Here is a 23,612-nt window from a genome sequence, read left to right on the forward strand (position 1 = left end):
TAACAGCAAGGATGTGAGAATTGTGTTTTGTAAACAATACACAATAGTTCTTGCAGTATTCTAATATGCTACATTATGCTGCATCTAACAACTTGAAAAAAAATTCACGATTTACTACAGTATCTTTACTGGAACACCTGACAGTACGAATTTATTTATTTTGTTTATTTTTACATACCTTACCAAAGCAAACCGCTTTATCTTCCATTTCCTTCCATGCTCGCAACATTTTCTCTGAAGCTAAAGCAGAAGATAAAATCATATTCAGCTGTATTTTATAATATTGAAATACAAGGTCATTAATGGTGATTCAGTATTTCCCTTGAGGGTTTTAATCTTGTTTGACTAAGCTGGTCATGATATTAACATTACAGGAGGGTATCAGAAAAATCGCATTTCAACAATTTATTCCAATTCTATAAAAATGTAAGCACTTAGCAACAGTCCTGGGAAACCCCAGGTCCAGAGCAGTTTGGGTAACAGGTCCCACACCTGTAATGATAATATAATGATAGCTATACTGCTATGACTAATAATAGTAATAATAATAAATGGAGAGAAATATCATTACATTCTGCCTTCCTGTTTCAAAAACTTTATTTCACACATCTTTTAATCATCTAAAGAAATGTCATTACCATATTCATGGACAATAGCAGCCTACTGTCAATCCCAAATACCAATTCTGGTTTAACCCTTGGAAGACAATATGTAAAAATAGCCTGGTTAGCATATCTCACATTATTTACATTATACTGCTGCTTTTAGCTTAATATATCAGGACATACAATTTTACATGAAAATAGCACATTATCAAACTCATGAAATAAACTCAGGCACTTACTGTATTGATAAACAGAGATGAAAAATGACCTCATATTTTAGGTGACAAAGCATTATTTCATTCTCTCATGTGAGCAACACACACATATACTGAATATTCAATCTAAATATATTAATACATTGCTCTTTTCACCAGCCTTTACTCACAGATTCCATAGGCCATTTGATCACTATACCGTTCCAAGTCAATCTCAATGCTTCGCTTGAAGAACTGCAACTTTGCATCTAGCTGCTGTGAAGCAGACACCATGGTGTTCTTCATCTTGGTGAGATTAGTATTGAAGCGCAGAAGGCTGAGCCTGAGGTTTTAGGATTACAGAAGATTCTATGAATATGTTGTCTTGAGCAGTAGTGCCTGTGTTTACATGCATTAAATAATATTTAGTACTATCATTGACTCAGGCAATAAAAGCTTAGCTTAAAAACACTCCTAACATTGCAAAAAACAGTTACAGACAAGTTTTGAGACTGTGCACAGCCATTATAACGGATACATTGGCCACTGACTGCAGACAGGACATCACTTGAGTTTCCAGATATTGGGAACAACATCATGCACACAACCAGCCCATTGCACAATAATATACTACTGTAATTAGGTTACCAGGGAACGCAATGATTTATAGCACCTAAAATGGACATGTTCTAATAATGATAAATACAAGAGTCTGTCTATATGTATTGTGTGGTCACAGCCTCATGGTTTTTAAAAATTAGTGGTGAGCACAACTTTCCCTTGTTTGTTAATGTTCTAATAATGAATTGGCTATGCATACATAATGTGTGGATCATTTCCAATTAAGAAAACAGCATTTTGCACCTGTACATTGAAACCATACACTATGGGGATTTCTCAACTCCCCCCATTGATATATCTAGTATAACATTACTATTATAGAGATCATTTTACATGCAATTAATTTGAACTAGGCCAAAGGTAGGGTTGGTTGAGGCAAGAGGTGAAACGTCTAGTATACTTTAAAGACATGAACATCTTATTTGCTGTTAGCAGGAATGCTGCAACTATTACTGTATTAACAGCCCTTCAACTTAACTTTGCAATTAAATTCAAAACAAACTAAATTCTGCAGAATTGAATTTGGACATAAGTATTCTTAATGAAAGTGGCTTTAGATGCAACTCACTACAGAGAAAAGCACAAGCTGGCCACTGCATCTGCAAAGAAGCCCTTGTATGTCCAGGTTCCTCTGTAATGATGACTCATCCTAGTAGGAATTAACAAGCCTGATAGTTTTGGGGAAAAATGGGAAAATGTGGCCTATTCCACAATTGTCCCATTGCCTTGTTCACATTAACTTTGCTTAAACATTTAAAGGGATGCACTCATGATTTTTATGGTGTTTTATAATAACCTTACAGAGCATTCGTTTTTTTAGGTGGGGGTCAGTGACCTCCATTTGAAAGCTGCAAAAAAGGAAGACAGCAAATAAATAAGCTAAATAAAAAATAACGATCATTTGAAGAGTTGCTTAGAAGTGTCCATTCTAAAACATACTAAGGTGGCCCATCCCTTTAAGGTTTACTGTATATTTACATAGCATACACAAAAACTACAAACGTTTCTGAGCACTGGGTCCTTGTATGTGTGTATATTTTCATTTATACATGGCAACTTTGCATGCAGTGCTGTACAGTTGAACAGTACATTACAAAAACAAATAGTGGTAGGAGGTCCCTGCTATATAGATCAATATGTCTATATACTGTATGTCAATGTGCTTACAGATAAAGCACTCAAAATACATACCGTATGCGAATATGCATGGGTAAAACTTCGTTCTTGCATAACTGCTCAAAAATGACCCCTTCTGCAACATTTTCCATGTAGTTTACACATCATTTGTATCAGTCCCATTGTATTTTGATCCACGGAACTAAATTTGACTTGTAAGATGCGTTTGCAGAGTCCCCCGCTTTTATCCAATGCAATAACAATCAATTTATGTAACTTGACCCAAAAATGCCCAGAAGCTTAAAGGGATACTGTCATGGGAAAAAAAAATTTTTCAAAATGAATCAGTAATAGTGCTGCTCCAGCAGAATTCTGCACTGAAATCCATTTCTCAAAAGAGCAAACAGATTTTTTTATATTCAATTTTGAAATCTGACATGGGGCTAGACATATTGTCAATTTCCCAGCTGCCCCAAGTCATGTGACTTGTGCTCTGATAAACTTCAATCACTCTATACTGCTGTATTGCAAGTTAGAGTGATATCACCCCCTCCCTTTCCCCCCCCCCAGCAGCCAAACAAAAGAACAATGGGAAGATAACCAGATAGCAGCTCCCTAACACAAGATAACAGCTGCCTGGTAGATCTAAGAACAGCACTCAATAGTAAAAACCAATGTCCCACTGAGACACATTCAGTTACATTGAGAAGGAAAAACAGCAGCCTGCCAGAAAGCATTTCTCTCCTGAAGTGCAGGCACACGTCACATGATTTGGGGCAGCTGGGAAATTGACAAAATGTCTAGCCCCATGTCAGATTTTAAAATTAAATATAAAAAAATCTGTTTGCTCTTTTGAGAAATGGATTTCAGTGCAGAATTCTGACTGGAACAGCACTATTAACTGATTCATTTTGAAAAAATTTTTTTCCCATGACAGTATCCCTTTAAGCAACTTATGTCGAAGCTTATGTAAGTTACATATAAAGCAAAGACAGTGCAGTGAAGCTAACATGGGCATGTAGATGCAAACTCTGCAGACCACAAATGAAATAAAAACTTAAGGTAAATTCCACTGCCCTCAATGAACTGACTTATTAGTACAGTATGGGACCTGTTATCCAAAATGCTCAGGGCCTAGGGGTTTCTGGATAATGGATATTTCTGTAATTTGGATCTTTATACTTAAATCTACTAAATAAATCCAGTAGGCTGGTTTTGCTTCCAATAAGGAAAAATTACAGTATATCTTAGTTTGGATTATTATAGTACAACAGCATCTGTTTTTATTGGGATGCATTTAATAAATTATATTAAATGTTTCCTTCATTAACTTTTCAGCAGTGGAATGACTAGTTATTAGGCCCCACTGGAAGATTATGCAAACATTTTCACTACGGTACTTTCAAAGAAATTTATGAATGAAAAGCAGAACAGTGTGACAGGGTAGATGGATAGGTTGGGGCAAATTCCACAGACCCTCAATAAATTGACTGTGACTTAGCACACTACTTAATTATTTTTACTATTTAAATGAACTAACACAGACGAATTATTGAGCCTCACACTGGGCCTGCTACATGTAAGCAATTTGCACAACTTATGGAAAAACTTACGTTATGTTAGTAGGAACTACTGCAATGTATGCATCAAGCAATAACAGCTTAGTGCAGTCTGACAGGTGTCAGTTAGTGTTGCCCCCTGCCCGGGATTTTACTGGCCTAGCTGGGCCGGGATTACAAATTTACTGGCAATGTAGCTGCCGGTAAATTTGTAATACACCTAACAAAAGCCCGTGGCCTGCCCCCAGCCTGTTCAAAACTAAAGTTTTTCCTGCCGGCTTCTTGCCAAACGCACGCCGTGGCTCCGCCCCTTTGACGTCACTACCCACCCAATCACACACTGGCTCCGCCCCTTTATTGTCAGGAACCCCCCCGCCGTCAGGGCCCGCCCTTTTATTCCCACCCCCGCCTTTTGAAAGTATGATCCTTTCCCTGCAGAGCAGTTAGGGACAGTCTGAAGTTTCCTATCCTCAGCAGTCAGAACAAGTAAATGAAGGAAGAATTTCCCTGCATACAGTCAGGTACGTATTTTTTAATGAAAGTATATTGGAGATAGGTTTTATTTTCATTTAAAGAAAGTAAAAATAGGATTTTAATTGTTTTTGCCTTTACATTCCCTTTAAGTACCAAATCCAGAAGGATGATCTGAACTGGATCAATTGTAGATGTAAATGACATTCCAATATAATTGGAATTTAAATTAGTGATGAAGGATTCTAGGGTTTCTGTAGAGCCTTTAAAATAATTATATGATATCATGTATGATATAACCCAATCCTGGACATGTATACATCACTTGTGGCGTCATGCACATACATGCATCAACAAGCTTTCTGAGCAAACCCAGCATCTGAACTTTAATGCTACATTTGCCTTATTGCCAGTACAGGTATGGGCCAGGTATCCAGAATGCTGGGGACATAGGGTTTTCCATATAACAAATCTTTCCGTAATTTGAATCTTCATACCCTAAGCTTACTATACTAATTTTGCTTCCAATAAGGATTCATTTAAAAAATCTTAGTTTGTACTAAGTTGGTACTGTTTTATTATTACATAGCAAAATAAAAAAAACAACATTTGGATTATTTGAAAAATGGGGCACAGCCTTTCCATAATTGTCGTGATCACTGGATGATATAAAGTAGTGTGAAAAATACTACACTATATTTTATTTTTGTTTTTTTCCTCTATTATCCCTTTGTTCTTTTGAATTTCCCTTTCATCATTTAAATCTTCGACTCCATGCCATCAAGACCTGCTTTGGGAGTCTGGAAGCAAATTGAAGGATTCTCATTCACAATAATAATTTTATATTCCCCTGATAAAGTCAATTACAAGAAGAAACACACTGGGCTTCAGTACTTTGAAATATTTTGTTTAATAAACTTTCATCACTTTCGTCTATGGGTGTTTGCCCCTCTCCTCCTGATCGTTTATAAATTTGAGTAGCCTAACCAGCTATATTGAGAATGCTGTACCCTGTATTGGCAAAGCTGCCTGGACCAAATCATTGACCATTTCATTTGGGAAACCAAATGTTTTTCAAATACACACACACACTCCATTTAGCAAACCTTTTGGATTCTTTGTACAGAGGCTAATGGTGTCAGGAGCATTTCACTCTAGTGACCACAATTAAGCTGCACTTGAGGTTACAAAAGACCCCTTATATAATTTAAAGATCAACATATACATACAAAGATTACAAATATACGAAACAGGCAAGCAAGTCAATGCAAACCATTCAAGCATTAAAGTTGTAAATACTAAACACAGTACAATTCCTAAAATAAAAATTAATTTCAAAACACTTGAGTCTCTAACCCTAACTGTGGACAGTTGACCAAACACATTTCCAGGGGAAAAGGGTAGCAGTAATAAATATCAATATCTTTGCAAAACTAGTATCTAGTTAAAAGCTATCTGCTTTCATGTAATAATATTAAAAAAATTGAACCAGTGGCTTCAATGGCACATCAACAATATTTCTTTCTTAAACTTGAAATAGTTGCATTGAAACACAACCCCTCCCCACACACACACTTACATAGCAGCCCTCTGGCCCTGGAAAAGGCGGCTGTAATCTTCCTTCAAGCCAGAAACATAATGAACAGCCTCAGCCCATACTTTACGCAGTTGAGGAATGGGGAGTTGGACTTTACTGTCCTGTACTGAAGGAGGAAAAAATGTTGTATTAAAGAAAGACATAAGTAGCAACAAAAGTGATTTTTAACACTTGTTTCTATATAACACTTGTTTGTAACATATAGTACATATTATGAAAACATAATTGAATAATGAAGGAAAATAAAAGTTGAAGTAACTAATACATTAATTAAATTTATCTGAAGTGTCCGACAAACAGGAAAGCATGGGTTGTTGCAATCTGCCTATTCAAGATAATGCAGGGCCTGTCTATGGAGAAAAGAAAACAAGTCCAGAGTCCAGTTCAGTGTGTTACTAATGGCTTCGAATTCTAACATGTTCATGGGAATCTTGGCTTCTGAACATGACTAGTAAGCCATGCACCAACCTAAAAGGCTTGTGTATGTAGTAACATTCATCCACTGGGAGACCAAAGAAGTGTGCCCCAAAGCCAAATTTTGGATAGCCTGTCCTACACTAGGGAAAAACTAAAGAAGAACTCCTTGTTCTTTCTAAGAAGGTGGTACCGGTTTATGGCTTGATGGTTGTTTCCTCCTGAATCCCCGGGGTAAGGAACATATATATCAAATGGCTCGGCCTACGATATCTTTGAAGCCTCTAGTGACACTGATGTTTTATCATCCCCAAAACTGAGAGTTCCAGCTCTCCTATTGATACCTATTCTTCAGATAAGGAACATTTTCCCCCGCTCGTTGTTACGAGCTTTTGGAGATATGCCAGTTTCTGTCTGAGAATAAACAGTAACTACCAGTTACATTATGGAACATGTCTTTCCCAGAAAAAAAAAAGACAAAGTCTTCAGTTCATGTATATTATTTATTAATTATTTCTAATGCATTTGAAGAGAATAGGGTTTACATTGAAGATACTGAATGTCTAATGTTTTAATTAATGAAAAATCTAAATATTTTGTTATTTCTTCCACTAAACTACATAGCAGACTTAACTTTTAGCAATAAATCTACCACAGGTAGCAAATGCAAGATATTGTTCTTTGTTAAAACAGATACTGTCAACATCCAGCATCCATGAACTTCAGGCACATAGTTGCAATCCAGGCTGATCCCCTCTTCTGTCTCTCCCTACTACACTCCTCTGTAGGGGCACTCTGGCTTCCTGGTCAGCTGGCCACACGTTCCCACTATGGATGCCTTGCAGGGACAAACCTTCCAGAGATGCACACTCCTAATATGGGCAACTATGTGCCTGATGTTCATGGATCTCTTGTGAGTAGTTACAAGCAAAGATATAAGGCCTGCGTGTATATATTTATTGCACCTGTCCTGTGTCGCTTAGAGCCATTTATCCACAGAACACAGCATTTTAGGTTTAAATGCATTTGTATTCCTTTTATTATTTTAGTGTCACTTGACCTTTTACAAAATTTAGATAAGAAGTCTGGTATCTAAACCAAACTTTCTGTTCCTGTGGATAAAGTTCAGCATACCTGGAAACAGGGCAGGATTTCCAGAGGCTATGCGGTCCTAGCCCCCAACCTCCCACCCCCCCCGTGCGCACATGTGGTGGAGCTCTGGGGAGCTGCGCATCCTCAGTGCTCCTCAAAATACTGGTGGGCTGAATGCCGCCCCTAATATTTTACTGCCCTAGGCCCAAGCCTGCCTAGAAATGAAGCATTCCTATATCTGTACTTACCTATGTAATTGAGGCATTCTGAAAGACTCCTTGATTGAAAAGGTCCTTCATAAACAGTTTTGCTTTTATCAAACAAATACACCATATAGCTATCCCATCCTTTCTGTGCAGAAAGACAAGAGAGGTTATATATTTTATTAGTTTGATCATTTTTACATTCAGATATTTTACATTCAAAGCAGCAGTCAACTTTAGGTCTCTCAGCAAACATTATTTCTGGGCCCTTCTTATAGCCCTCATGGGACCCAGAATCAACATGTGCACAGACACCTTGCTGCCCAGGTGTGGGCAGAAGAAATTTTGGCCAGATATCAGATGGTAGCACCATTACATGAACAAAAAGCTTTTGAGTCATCTGGAGGGGCCAGGTCAGCAGCTTTTGTAACCCTGCCCTCCACATTTGTTGAATCAGTATGTAAACACAAAAATGTTCCCAAATTTCTATCAAGGCTATATGGAAAAGCCAATGATAGTGAAATAGTGATTCAAAGATAAAATCTGAACTTGTGATATCCTCAGTGAAATAAGATAATAAACTCCTCAAGAAGAGTTTTCTCATGGAAGGATACGCGGTGTAAAACATTCTGAAAACAGAAGGTATTTACATGTCATGCTACACACATAGCACTACCTACTGTAAATACCAAAAATTAGATTTTAACTCACATAAGGCATTATGGGCAGAGACAAGCAAATCACTCCTTTATTTCCCTGAGGCCAACTATGCACCCAGAACTACTGGTTATATAGCACAGATACAGCCTAATAGTTCAGAGCCATATAAGCCATATATCAAAACTTACAGACAGCCTATGCCAATCTTGTTATATCTCATCAGTGCAAGATATTGGAACATGGCTTCTGAGTGGGTAGGACTTGGAGAGTAGCAAATCAGCAGATACCATGTTCTAATATATTGCACTGATGAGATCTAAAAAGATCTATTTTTTTTTTTTTTTTAGCTAACCTAAGCTTTTCAAGTGTCTACATGTTTCACCTCTATACACTTGTTTTAAAATGACTTTCATAGTAAAACTATAAAATACATATATATATTTTATATTTCAATAGTGAAAACAACTGATTTGGAAAGTGCCATTTCTCCCAAACATGCCACTATATATGTATAGTTTTATGGAGTTTTCGGACTTGTACAGATCAAAAACCTACAACAGGACAGAATTTTCAAAGCACCACACAAGAAATTATCATATTTTAGTGGAAAATAGTTTATCCAAAATGTCATAACTGACACTGCAAATACAACACAACTTCTATGTTTGTGTTGTAAAAGCCCCTAAAAGTAAGATTACTTCAGTACACATTCTACAGCATTCAAAAGTAAAATTTTCTTCTAATGCCTACCTAAATGTAAAGCTTTGCTAGAGTTAAACGTTTTCTGAGCATCTGAAAATTGCTATTTACAACATTCAGATATGTAAAATTTTAGTTAAAGAAAAAAAAAAAAGTTTTTTGGACCAGAAGTGACATCACCTCACATGTGCACAAAAGCATCTGAAACACTGAATGCTCACTGTGCATGCGCACATTGTGTCTCTGACATCACTGAATGCTTCTGTGCAATCGCACTTCTGTATTTGCCAACAGAAAGTAGCTGGATAGTGATGGGAGGTCGAGGGAGGGAGTTTCATAATCGGGTAACTGCTTGGGAAACAGGAGGACTGGACAGCTATGAACATCTTGTCTCACATGTCCCTTAAAGGGATTCTGTCATGATTTTTATGATGTAGTTTTTATTTCTAAATTACACTGTTTACACTGCAAATAATTCACCCTACCTTATAAAATTTCATTCCTGAACTATCAAGTGTATTTTATTTTTAGTTGTAATATTGGTATGTAGGCAGCCACACTTATTCTCAGGTCATTTTCCCTGGTCATGTACTTTCAGAAAGAGAGAACACTGGGATGGAACTACTTTCTGGCAGGCTGTTGTTTCTCCTACTCAATGTAATGAATTTTTGGCACATGTCACATGGCTGGGAGGCAGCTGGGAAACGGTCAATATGTCTAGCGCCATGTCAGATTTCCAGATTAAATATAAAAAAATCTGTTTGCTCTTTCGAGAAATTGATTTTAGTGCATAATTCTGCTTGAGTTAACGGATGCATTTTGAATATGATTTAATATGATTGTTAGACATATTATCATATAAAGACATCAGAATTAAAACAGTGCATAAAAATTGTAATGGCTGCCAGTTTACCCATTACAAAAGCAAAACCTTGCCTGAAATGCTATATAGTAAGATGCAAAAAGTATGATGACCCAAAAAACCCAATTACACATTCTGACAAATGGACACGGCTTTATATACCATAAAGTCATCCATGGGTCCATACCTAGGGTAACGGTTTTAGCTGGAAGCACTCTGTTGCCTATATAGATAACATTTTTACAAATAAAAAAAGGAAATTCTCCTAATCCATCGCTAAATACAGTGGCAAAGCGGAGAGGGGTGGTAAACTATGTACTATGCATTTGCTAATCAGGGAGCAAAGAAATGATCTGCCAGGGCTAGGGTTGCCACAAAGGCCAGTACTAAAAATTTGCCGGCAATATACGTGTCGGTAAAATTGCAATCCCTAGTTTTTCTGCATCTGAGCCACCTCCACTCCATCACAAATTTGGCCTCCCCTCTCCCCTTCCATCACACCCATTTCCTCTCTTTACCTCCTCTTTACATTGAACTTATTCTTACAAACAAAGATACAGATAACGATTAGATACAGATAAAGATAAATCCAATATATGACTGCCAGTGGTCTCCTTAACAGTTTGAAGCACCAAATGCTCAGGGTTATCGAAGTATGGGATATGTAGACATCCCAAAATATAAACAGTACATTCAAAGTTTTCACAGGCAAAAGAACAATGCAAAATGCACTACATTTAAATAAAAGTAATCTACTGAAAAGGTGCCCAAACTTAAAAGTAACTAATACCGTAAAAATAGTTTCCCATGCAGGAGATGTGGGCTAAAACAGTATTCAATAGTATTTAATTGAAGAAAATCATCCCAGCAAGTGCTATGCCCCCTACACTAGAAGTGAGCTGCCATGCTGGGACACGGGAACATTATGCACATCCTTAAGCATCGGAGAAAGATTTAGACAATCTTTCTCTAGTACTGTATATCAATAGTAGGTATGGATGAACAGTTGAGTGTTGGCATTAGTTTTCACATGTTTGGGGAGGGGATAGGATGGCTTACACTTAAAAATTAATGGGGGTTTAGTTAGGGTTGCCAACTTTCATTGGCCCGTGTTCCAGGCAGAAGGTGGGCCAGCGATTTCACAGGGCAGTCAGTGACATCATGGGTGGGGCAAGTGTTGTCACGGGGCCAAGGTCATGATGCAGCGATCAGTGATTAGATGATCACCATAACAATCAAGGTGGATCTTGCCCGGTTTTCCTTATTTGCAAAACTGGGCAGGCAGTCGACCCTTCTGAAAACCGGCTATCCATATCAAAACTGGTCAAGTGGCTTGTTACTTTTGTATTTTACTCTGATCTCATAGCATTTTGTGCCCATAAAATTTTCATAACACAGCAAAACAACTATGAGCGAATTTTCATTAAGGCTAGGAGAGGTTAAGCCTCCCCAAACCTGGCTGACAAAAAATAATAATACAATCAAGAGTTAAAACAAAAAAAGAAAGAAAGCAGGTTCAGATGTAGTGTTTTCACTCGAATGTGTCCTGGTTCTGCCTCAATGGGATTGGCTAAACTGAAGACTGAAAACTGAAGACTGAAAACTTTGAGCTTTACTAAAGCTTAGCCTATCACCTAGTGCTGGGACTTGCACCTTCACGGAAAAAGAACTGAAGTTCCATATGTCTGTTTACATGCATGTTTACATTCAGTCTCCATCTGCTGCCATTAATTAAAAAGTCCTTGGTTCTATATATTAATTAAATGCTCTTGGTTATATGTGCCGGAGACAGGTACTTGTTTTTCTTTATTGGTAGACTCTGAATTGATTTCTACCTGTCAGCCAGGAAACAATATGAAAAAGTGCAGGCATTCCAGGTCAGGGAAACATGAAGTCAGAAGGGACTCAAATGCAAGGTTAGTAGAAAGGAACATAAAAGGGAGCCTAGAACGTGATAGAAGGAGAGATTTATTCATTGGTTAAACAAGAGGAAACACAAGAAAGTGGTAAAAAAACTGAAAAGCATAGCATTGATGGTAGAAAGCAGAATAAAAGTAGAGAGAGTGGATATTAAAGAATAACATAATAAAGTAAAGGCAGGATATAAACTGGTTAGAGTGAAACAGGGGTAAAAGCAGGATAACACGTGAGAACAAAATAAGGGCCCATCCTGAAAAAATGTATCTGTGCTGCAGCTATCTGTTAATGTACAGTGTGCATGGTTTCCCACAAGCAAAAAAGGATGCTACTATGTGCAATAAATGCAACAAATACTTTACAGGTACCACTGCCTTTCCTTACACAATGTGTGTGTTCCTTACACAATGACAACATTTACACGTTCTGTTTTTTTGAATATCCAAGTGTTAATTAAACTCACCTTGCTTCTGCACTACACACAGTTTTCTCTATTTATTATGTGCTTGTGGTGCCATAACCCACTGGGGCAAATTTACTAAAGGGCAAAGTGGCTAACGCTAGCGAAAATTCGCCAGCGTGACGTCATTTTGCCACGATTTACTAACGGGTGCTGGCGTAAATTCACTAGCGAAGTGGACCTACTCAGCGCTACTTCGCACCCTTACTAAAAGGCGAAGTTGCGCTCTGGCAAAGGGACGTAACTACGCTAATTCACTAAGTTGAGGATTTTCGTGAATGTTACCTCTTGCGCCAGACTTTACTTCGCCACCTTAGACCAGGCGAAGTGCAATAGAGTAGTTAGGGATGGTCCAAAAAAAGCTGACATTTTTTGCCAAAAAAACGCTAGCATCTTTTACTTTTTATAGGGTGATAGGCTGAAAGAGATCGAAATTTTTTTTTAGGGTACCCTCCTTCCCCCCTACATTTGATAACATATGGCACCTAAACTATACTGTGGGCACATGTGTAGGGCATTTGAACACATTTATTAAGGTTCCCTGGCCTTGTGTAGTGTAATGTGTTTGCTGCTGCATATACGGCCATTGTACTTTAACTGCACGCCGTATGCAAATTTGCCTTCGCTAGCGTAACTTTGAACCGCTAATCGTAACATTGCTAGCGCAACTTCGCAAACGATCAGTTACTTGTGCGCAACTTCGGATCTTCGTGAATTTGCGCAGCCCTGCGAATCTACGCCTGCCGAAGTGTGGCATAGCCAATGCTGGCACAATTCAAAGGTAAATAAATTTGCCCCACTGTCTCTTAAGGTGGCCATACACAGACCAATAATAGCTACAGACAGACTGAGTCGGCAGCTTATTGGCCCGTGTATGGGGCTTTCCAACGGGCTTCCCTGATAGATATCTGCTCAAAAGTCTGCCAGACATCGATCAGGCACGGCTAAAGATCCTGTCGAATCGCTGACCGCATCTGATCCGACAGCACACACTACTTGCATTATGAGCCGATTGTTGGGTACTAGGGCTGACGATGGGACCAGTCAGATATCGCTCACCTTACGGTGGGCATATCAGGGAGAGATCCGATTGTTTGGCAAAATCGCCAAATGAGTGGATCTCTCTGTGTATGGCCAGCTTTACTGTAGGATATGCTTGTGGTTCCTATATTCAGTGCTTTTTGTTAAATAATGTGCCAAAAATGTTAACAGAGTTCCCATTATTGGTTCTATGACATTGCCCTCAGTGTGTACTGGGTCCCAAACAAATCCTCCACTTCAACTGGCTGTAGGGTTCTTCCTGCAACCCCAAGCTCGTGTTGAAATACATGAAATACATCTCTCAATATTCTTCGGTGGGCATAGGCAAATAGTGAGTTTTGTCTCAGTGCAATAGGAGATAAACTGAAATTGAAGCTGCTTCATGTTTGTTCCTTGTGAGGTACATAATTGGACTCCAAGTGTCCTCTCTTTGTTTTCAAGCAGCAGTCTACTATGCAGGGGGGATTTACTATTTGGTGATTTATGACATGCCCTCTCTTTATAGGACATATGCAGACCAAAATGTCCTGGCAAGGAAGGGGTTAAGTAGCCTTCCCAAGCAAAAAAATCACCCTCCACCCATGAAAACTACTAAAACTCTGATTCTGACCACTGATCACACTAGGCAAAAAAAGAATAGCTTTGATTGATTGTATTGTATATTAATGATCGCATTGCATTCTATATTGTTCTGAAATACTTGTTTTTACCCCTGAAAATTTCATGTGCAATATTTTCATTTCGGGTACTGTACATGGCACATATATCGGTGTTCCTATGCACATTGGGCAACAAAGGGTTTAGAATATTCCATATTTTGGATGTTATTCTTGGCATGCAAGTATATGTGTGGCATTTGAAGCTGTAAATATAAGCTTTGAGAAGATGTTTAGAAATTAAAAACCACTAAATTTAGCTTAGCTTTTCAGCTTGGTAATTTTGAGTAGAAAGACATATATGGTTCACTTCTGTTAATGATATTTTGTAGTAATTATCATGGTATTTTCTAAAGAAAAGAACTGCTGATAAAACCCTTCTTGTAACCTTCAAGGCCCTCCTTCATCTGCAACACTGTACTCATGAATGGCAGGAGAGTGAAGGTACGCAGGAGTGCAAATGAAATTTGAAATTATGCTGGCACTTATAGGGGTAAAGGAATCTACCATCACAGATTTAGGGGCCTATTTATTATGCTGTGTAAAACCGCTGTGTAAACAGCTTCGTAAAATACATTTCTGCGATTGCCAGATTTTCCACCGTTATTTTACACAGCTTCAGACCTCTGTAATTAAGTTCCAGTGGAGGTCACTCTAATAAAAATCACATCAAAAAATGATGTCATTTGTAAAGCATTTTTTACACAAACCTGCTGTTTTTTAAACCACATAATAAATCTGCCCCTTACTGTACTGAGCATAAGAATTGTTTCTTAAAGGGGTTGTTCACTTTTAGTATGATGTAAAGAGTGATATTCTGAGATAATTTGCAATTGGTTTTCATTTTTTATTATTTAAGGTTTTTGAGTTATTTAGTCAGCAGCTCTTCAATTTGTATAATAAACAATCTGGTAGTTATGGTCCAAATTACCCCAGCAACCATGCATTTATTTGAATAAGAGACTGGAATATGAATAGGAGAGGAGTGGTAAAAATCACTGCCCGTCGGTTTGTGTTGATCTCTATAAGTCACTACGATGTCTTTGATTCTCTGCGTGGTCCACGTGGCGGTTCTCCTTCTGGGATTCCTTGTGTTTAATTAGCTCAATGGTCCGGTTTCAGCCACTGGGATTCGCGTGATCAGACAGACTTGATATTAGTGGTTTTAAAAAGCAATTTCATTAAGCAATAAAAGGGCCGTGACCTGTAGAGATCAACACAAACTGGCGGGCAATATTTCCGTGGGCAGCTGGGGAATAGCAGCAGATCCAATTAAGGCATTTCTCTGTGTGCAGCTCGGTGAGTTTGACCGCTCAGGGGGTCCCCGACAATTCCGGGGATACCTCACCATATAAGTTCTTATTTGCAAGCAAAATACTGAGCTAACAACACGGGGCAGGGAAATCTGTGACAGGCACAAAAACCTACAAACTGGCTTGGACTGGGAAATCTGTTTATCAGTTGGCAGCGCACTAAATCTGAATTTTGATTCGTGGACAAGTGGGTCCATAAACATTTTATTGGTGGCGCTATATACCTATAAAATTGGACTTTGCACGGAGTTCACATTTGACTTTTATTCAAGCATAATGTCAATCTGTAAATATTGTTAAAATAATCCTCACCACTCCATCTATAACACATTGGGATGCTGGTTTTCTTGGATCAAGAGATACACCCATCTCTAGAAGCAACTCTTGATTACACGTGCTAATGCCAGTCTCTCTCTCGATACGAGATTGCAGTGTGTGTAGGCTCTCCTCAGGTTGCAAGTGAAAAGAATGAATCTTGGCAGATGTCATATTCAAAATGTGCACAATCTAAGAAATAAGAAAATTAGGATATAAATACAGTATAAATATGAATTGTTGCTGTCAGCAGTATGACTGGAAAAAAGTCTAGCAACTACTGATCTATGGCAAGTTTATCACTAGTGTTGAGTTTTTTAAGCATCATTTTCGTTTTTGGATATTTAGTTAGCTCTTGGTAGATTTCTGGTACAAATTATCCAGGTTTGAAAAAATTACATATTTTAATACTACGAAGGAGCTGCTGCCTTACAAACTGAAAATATTGCTAGTTTGGGGAAACTAATAAATTATTAAATTAGTAATTTTTTGAAGGTCAAAAAAAAATGCTTCAAAACCATGTGACCTTGAACACCAAGCTTGCTTAATAAAATATTTGACAAAACATTCTCACAGGCTTTTTGTGCAGAAAAAAAAAAAAAGCACACCAATAAGAACTACATTGTTCCATTCATTTTCAGTGAGGCTAAAAACTGGAATGTTAGAAAATAATTAAATCAGTTGCTAGAGATAATTTCCATTGACTTCTTTTGAAACTTACCAGCTTTAACTTGCAGAGTTTTTTTCTGGAAACTTTTCACTGCTTTATTTTTAAATAAATTCTGAATATTCAAGGTTCCAAAAAATGCACACAAGTACATTTGCCTAAAAGTCTTTCACTGCAAATGTTTTTAAAGACTCAACTTTTGCTCTGGAAAAACAGAGCAATTACTAATACTGTTTAGACCTTTTTCCAGAGTTGCACAATAGCTATTGTTGCTATAAACAAGATATACATTGACTCATCAATTATGTTTGCAGGTAAAGACTTAAAGATCCTTTGGTTCATAAGTAGATTAACTAAAATAACCCTTAGAAGATTTCCCTAAATTGAACTACAGGTATGGGACTTGTTATCCAGAATGCTCAGGACCTGGGGTTTTCCAGATAAGGGATCTTTCCGTAACTTGGGATTTGATACCTTAAGTCTATTAAAAAATCATTTAAACATTAAATAAACCCAATAAACTGGTTTTGCTTCCAGTAAGGATCAATGATATCTTAGTTGGGATCAATTACAATATACTGTTTTATCATTACAAAGAAAAAGGACATTTTAAAAAATATGGATTATTTGGATATAATGGAGTCTATGGGAGACGGTCTTCCCATAATTCGGAGCTTTCTGGATAACTGGTTTCCAGATAACGGATCCTACACCTGTAATAGCTTTTAAAACCTGCCCCCAAATTAATGTTTACCAATGTTGCCCCCAAATTAATGTTTAAGGTTTTAAACTCTAATGTAGAGTGAGTTTCTAAATAAGTTATTGGGAACTGTCTCTAACAACTTTATTAATTTCCCAGTTCATAAAAACATTCATGATTTTCAGCCTCATTTAAAATTTACATAGTTGCATAGTAAGTTAGGTTTAAAAAAGACATTCATCAATGTCATCATCACCCTTATATGCCTATATAGCCTGCCTAACTGTTGGTTGATCTAGGGTAAGGTAAACAAACCCCTCTGAAGCCTCTCCAATTTGCCTCAAGAGGGTGAAAAAAAAATCCTTCCTGACTCCAAGATGACAATCAGACCAGTCCCTTGATCAACTTGAACAAGGAGCTATCTTCGATAACCCTATATTCCCCTCACTTGCTAAAAAGCCATCCAACTCCTTCTTATAGCTATGTGATGTATCAGCCAGTATAACAGATTCAGGGAGAGAATTCCACAACTTCACAGCTATTACTGTAAAAAAAAAAACCCTTTCTGGACATTTTGACAGAAGCTCCTTTCTTCTAATTGAAATGCGTACACAACCCAACCTTGGCCAGTGTTTCCTCATAGCTGATATTTTACATACCTTTTACCAGCTTAGCTGCCCTTCTTTGGACTCTCTCCAATTAAATAACCAGTTTGAGCACTGAACACCAAAATTGTATGGAATATTCTAGATCCTACTCCCACACATCTATGCACCTTTAAATACAGCTCAAGACCTAGTTTGCCTTTGTTGCTGCTGACTGCCAGTTTATTAGTTTATTATCTACAAGGACACCAAGGTCCTTTTCCATTATGGAATTACCTAGTGCAGTCCCATTAAGGGTATAAGTGGTTTGCATATTTTTTCCCAGGTGCATGACTTTACATTTATCAACATTAAATCTCATCTGCCCCTTAGTCGCCCAGATTGCCAGTTTATCAAGATCGTGCTGCAAGAATGCCACATACTGGATGGAGTTAATTGGGCTGCATAGTCATCTGCAAACACTGATACATTAATTACAATACCCTCCCCTAAGTGATTAATGAAAAAGTTAAATAAAAGTGGACCCAATACAGATCCCTGTGGCACCCCCACTAAAAACCTTACTCCAAGTAGAGAAAGCACCATTAACAACCACCCTCTGTACCCTGTACAAGTCTCCTATTCATGCGCAAACAACTTCATTAAGTAGGGATGGGCGAATTTTTTCGCCTTGTTTCACCAAGGAAATGAAGCCCATAGACTTGTGTGGTGTCCTGCGTCAAAAAAATTTCGCCGCACAACAAAAAAATTTTGACACCCATAGACTTTTGCCGGTGGTGAACCTTTTGAAAAACGAAATGGGTCAAATTCGCCCATTCCTATCATTAAGCCCAACAGCCCTTATTTTAGAAAGCAATTGTTTGTGGGGCACTGTATCAGACCATATAGCAAACAAATAGATTGCAGCTACTGGTACCCCACTGTCCAGCATCTTACCAACCTCATCATAAAAAACAAATTTGTCTGACTTGACCTTTATCCTTCATAAAGCCATAATGATTTCTGCTTATAATATGATTCACCAGGACATAATTTTAAATGTGATCCCTTCATAAGCCTTCAATTAATTTGCCCACCACGTATGTCAAACTGGCCAATAACTGCCAGGCTGAGATTGTAATACTACTACTACTACTGGCGCTGGTGCCTTGTTCACATTAGTTTTGAACAAAGCTTTATGAACCATATCCTGATTCAACAACTGACTAGACTTAGCTGAGCCAACAGTGCAGTTATGGGGTGAATGAATGGAACAATGCAATTGTCCCTTGTGTGTAAGTTTTTTTCTACAAGAAAAGCAATCTTTATTATTCTTATATGAACATAAAAATTATATTGTTTGCTTTGCGTTATTGTTTAGTGCGGAGACATATAGTATCCATTTTGTGTGCTGCTACTCGTGAACAAAGGTAAAACAAAAATAAACGGAACATGTAGTAGCCTTATTTGTAACTCTGAAGACATTAATCTATGTTCATTTGTTAAAAGTGCTTTTACTTCTTAAGCTGGTATATTCAAAATATTTCTCCATTTCTAACTAAATGATTCAATTACAGATTTATAAAGAACCTCTAACACTGCTTTTACCTTCAAGCTGAAGATCTGGTCCATCAGCATGAAACATCTTGGACGACCACAGTCTATTCCTCCTCCCCGTTGCACAGGGTCCCAGTTTAACAAAAGCTGCAACCATGTCTCTATCTTGTCTACAATTATGCTGAAATGAGAAAAAAAGACATCCATCAAGTTCACTTTTGCCCAAGTGAACTCTGTTTAACTGCAAGGTGATCCAGGGAATTGTGAAAAGCCCCTATTTCAAACCTCTACAAAAAGCCTCATGAGGAAAAAAAAATACTTCCTGACTTAAAGTGGACAATAGGACCAATTGAACTACTAATTCTTTTAAATAACTTTGTATTCTTACTTTCTAAAGAAATATCCAACCCTTTTCTGAAAATAATAATCTAATGTATCTGCAAACACAACAGTCTCTGGGAGATTATTCCACAACTTCATAGCTCTAACTTCAGTGAGAATCTGACCCGTTTCGCTCTGCTTGGCATTTAAAGTCTATGGGCGACAAACTCAGAAGCTCAGAAGCCAGTGCAGCTCACAATTTAATGTTCAGCTCTGTCGCATCAGCTTCTATGATGTGTGTACCTCTGCTTCATGCTTTGTGGCAACACCTAAGCTTCTTAACTACACAAATTATGTGACTGTCACTCCTAACAAAGGCCAAGATAGTGACCCCCCCCCTTTACACAAATTATTACTGTTGTTGGGGAAAAATTTAAAGACCAGAGATCACTTGAGGTGAAAGGGTTAACCAAGTTTATTTTATATATATATATATATATATATATATATATATATATATATATATATATATATATATATATATATATATATATATATAATAAACATACACAAGCTATGTGGATCCTGTGCTCAAGAGAGACAGAAAAAAGAACAAAGGATTGACCAGACATTATATAGCCTCTGATCATGGAGAGGTATTGGAAGGGAGTGATAAGGAGTACATTTCAGTGTGCAATTAATGACTCAGATGTTGCACAATCTTAGGGTAACCTTGAAACAGCTCCTAGAAGGGCCTCATGGGCACTTAGAAACTGTTCACTCCACAAGGGGGCAGAAACGTGTGGGCAAAGCATGGCCTGCAAAACTTTTCCTCCACACTATTATAAAGATTATGACATGCCATTATATGCTGGAAGAATCTTCTGGGGAAAAATGCATTGTATTATTTTATGGGTCACCTTGTATGTTTATACATAGTTAAACTATTACCCTTTCTCCTGATCTCCTTATAAATGTGAGCTTAATAACTCTTCACTCTAATATTAACAATGATTAAAAAAACATTACCCACTTCTAAACTTTTTTTTTTATATATCTTTAGCAATACATACCATTATTTACTTTTGTGGCAACCAGCTGTACAACAAACATTTGATCACAAAAGGTATACTTTTTTTTTTTTCCACTGTAAAAAGATCTTTATTTTGCGCTACATTCTCAACTTTACAATAACAAAAAAAAAAAATAAAATAAAGTTTCCGTATTGAGACTCTCTATAGAGAGGTGTAGTATCATGGTGACTTACACAGAGCATTCAAGACATCCGGGGAGGGGCCAGGAGATTCCAGTCTGGGGGGGGGGATGTAGGTAGAGTTTGTGGAGGAGCACTGACCGGCCTTGCGCTAGTTGGTGCTTCCAGTCATCTGTTAGTGCCCCCAGCCATATACAACATTGGCATAGAATTAAGACACCCGAATTCACCATTCCCATTACTGTAGCAACACGGGGCTGCCTGTAAGGTGCATGTGTTAAAGAGATTCTAACAGACCAGCTGGCGGCTCTGTAACAAACTGGCCACTAACTCAGGGCTATCACAAGCCAAGCTAGCTGCATACTGCCACAATAACTTACAGAACTAAACTGCTCACAGACTGGAATACACAAAAAACAGGTTGCAGAGGGAAAAAAAAGGGGTACAGCAGCCATCGTCTTGAAGCTTCCCCAAATATATATAAGGGAAAATCCATCCCCAGTATCGTGACATATTAAAGTCCAAGGGAGAAGTCATTCCCCTACCGAGTTACAGACAGTGCACATATGCAGGTGGGAGGGGGCAGGACTGGTAATTATTACAGGGCAGCAAACCGATTAATCCACTTCCTCCATGCGAGAAGCATCTTCTTCACCTTCTAGAGGTGGGATGTCATCTGGCACAATGGGTGAAGTCTCTTCCACAGCTGCATCATCTTCATCAATTCTGTTTGAGTGCGTCTGCGGATCATCCAGAGAGAAGCCAGATGACAGTAGTGCAGTCTCAAAGAGCAGCACCACTAGGTCTTTCACTGCTTTGTTATTCTTGTCCGTGTCTGCTTTCTGCCTCAGTGTCTCCACAATGGGGTGCTCGGTTGATTTCCAAATGCTTCTTGGCCATCATGTAGCCCATAGTGGAATTGTCCCCGAAGAGCTTGAGCTTTCATGATGCGCTCCATGTTGGCAGTCCAGCCATAGGTGCTGGTCACAATACAGCAAGGAGAGGAAACAAGTCTGTTGGATACAGTGACCTTTTCAACTTTCTTGTCCAGGATTTCCTTCATCAGTTTGCACAAGCTCTCAAATTTTGTAAAGGTATACATTTTAACATTTAAGAGCAAGATTTAAAGGAGTAGGAAAGGCTAAAATTAAGTAAGCTTTATCAGAAAGGTCTACATAAATACACCAGTAAACCCTCAAAGTAATGCTGCTCTGAGTCCTCTGTCAAAAGAAACACAGCATTTCTTTCCTTTTATTGTGTACACATGGGCTTCTGTATCAGACTTCCTGTTTTCAGCATAAACCTCCAGGGTAGGGCTTGAGCATGCTCAGTTTGCTCCCCTCCCCCTCCCATCCCTGCTGTAATCTGAGCTCAGAGCCAACATAGTAAGTAAGGTTGAAAAAAGACACACGTCCATCAAGTTCAACCTTTTTTTTTTTTTATTATTATTATATCTGCCTAACTGCCAGTTGATCCAGAGGAAGGCAAAAAAAACCCATCTGAAGCCTCACCAATTTGCCTCAGAGGGGGAACAGATTCCTTCCTGACTAGTCCCTGGATCAACTTGTACTATGAGCTATCTTCCATAACCCTGTATTCCCTCACTTGCTAAAAAGCCATCCAACCCCTTCTTAAAGATATCTAATGTATCAGCCTGTACAACTGATTCAGGGAGAGAATTTCACATCTTCACAGCTCTCACTGTAAAAAACCCCTTCCGAATATTTAGGCGGAACCTCTTTTCTTCTAATCGGAATGGGTGACATTGTGTCAGCTGGAAAGACGTAATGGTAAATAAATCATTAGAGACATTATTATATGATCTCCTTATATATTTATACATAGTTATCACATCAAGCGCCTCTTCTCCAGTGTGAACATCCCCAATTTGGCCAGTCTTTCCTCATAGCTAAGATTTTCCATGCCTTTCACCAGCTTAGTTGCCCTTCTCTGTACCCTTCTCTAATACAATCATGTCCTGTTTGAGTGATGGAGACCAAAACTGTACGGCATAGTCGAGATGGGGCCTTACAAGTGCTCTATACAGTGGAAGAATGACCCCCTCCTCCCGTGTCTCTATGCCCCTTTTAATACAGCTCAAGATCTTATTTGCCCTTGATGCTGCTGACTGGCATTGCTTGCTACAGCCAAGTTTATCATCTACAAGGACTCCAAGGTCCTTTTCCATAATGGATTTGCCTATTGCAGTACCATTAAGTGGCTTGGATATTTTTACATCCCAGGTGCATGATTTTACATTTATCAAGATTGAATCTCATTTGCCACTTAGCTGCCCAGATTGCCAGTTTGTCAAGATCGTGTTGCAAGGATGCCACATCCTGGATGGAATTAATTGGGCTGGATAGTTTTGTGTCATCTGATACAATACTGAAACACTGATACATTACTTACAACACCCTCCCCTAAGTCATTAATGAACAAGTTAAATAAAAGTGGACCTAATACCGAGCCCTGGGGGACCCCACTAAGAACCTTACTCCAAGAATGTACCAATAAGAACCACCCTCTGTACCCAACCCTGTAGCCAGTTTCCTATCCATGTGCAAACGACTTCATTAAGCCCAACAGAACTTAGTTTAGAAAGTAGTCGTTTCTGGGGCACAGTATCAAACGCTTTGGCAAAATCCAAATAGATCACATCTACTGCCCCCCCCACTGTCCAGCATCTTATTTACCTCATCATAATCACATGACCTATCCTTCATAAAGCCATGCTGATTGCTGCTCATAATGCCATTCACTAGGACAACATTT

At 38.3% G+C, this 23,612-nt stretch overlaps 1 protein-coding gene across 1 annotated transcript in view; it reads right to left on the reverse strand.

The window, feature by feature from the left end:
• chuk.S (component of inhibitor of nuclear factor kappa B kinase complex S homeolog) overlaps window positions 1-23,612 on the reverse strand; it is a 132,475-nt gene that overhangs the window by 40,859 nt on the left and 68,004 nt on the right. Inside the window, 6 exon segments of the mRNA NM_001092658.1 lie at window positions 179-240; window positions 991-1,142; window positions 6,146-6,269; window positions 7,918-8,020; window positions 15,793-15,987; window positions 19,355-19,484. Coding sequence (NP_001086127.1) covers window positions 179-240; window positions 991-1,142; window positions 6,146-6,269; window positions 7,918-8,020; window positions 15,793-15,987; window positions 19,355-19,484 — 766 coding nt within the window.

This window comes from Xenopus laevis, chromosome 7S, assembly GCF_017654675.1.
Source record: "Xenopus laevis strain J_2021 chromosome 7S, Xenopus_laevis_v10.1, whole genome shotgun sequence".
Classification (NCBI taxonomy): domain Eukaryota; kingdom Metazoa; phylum Chordata; class Amphibia; order Anura; family Pipidae; genus Xenopus; species Xenopus laevis.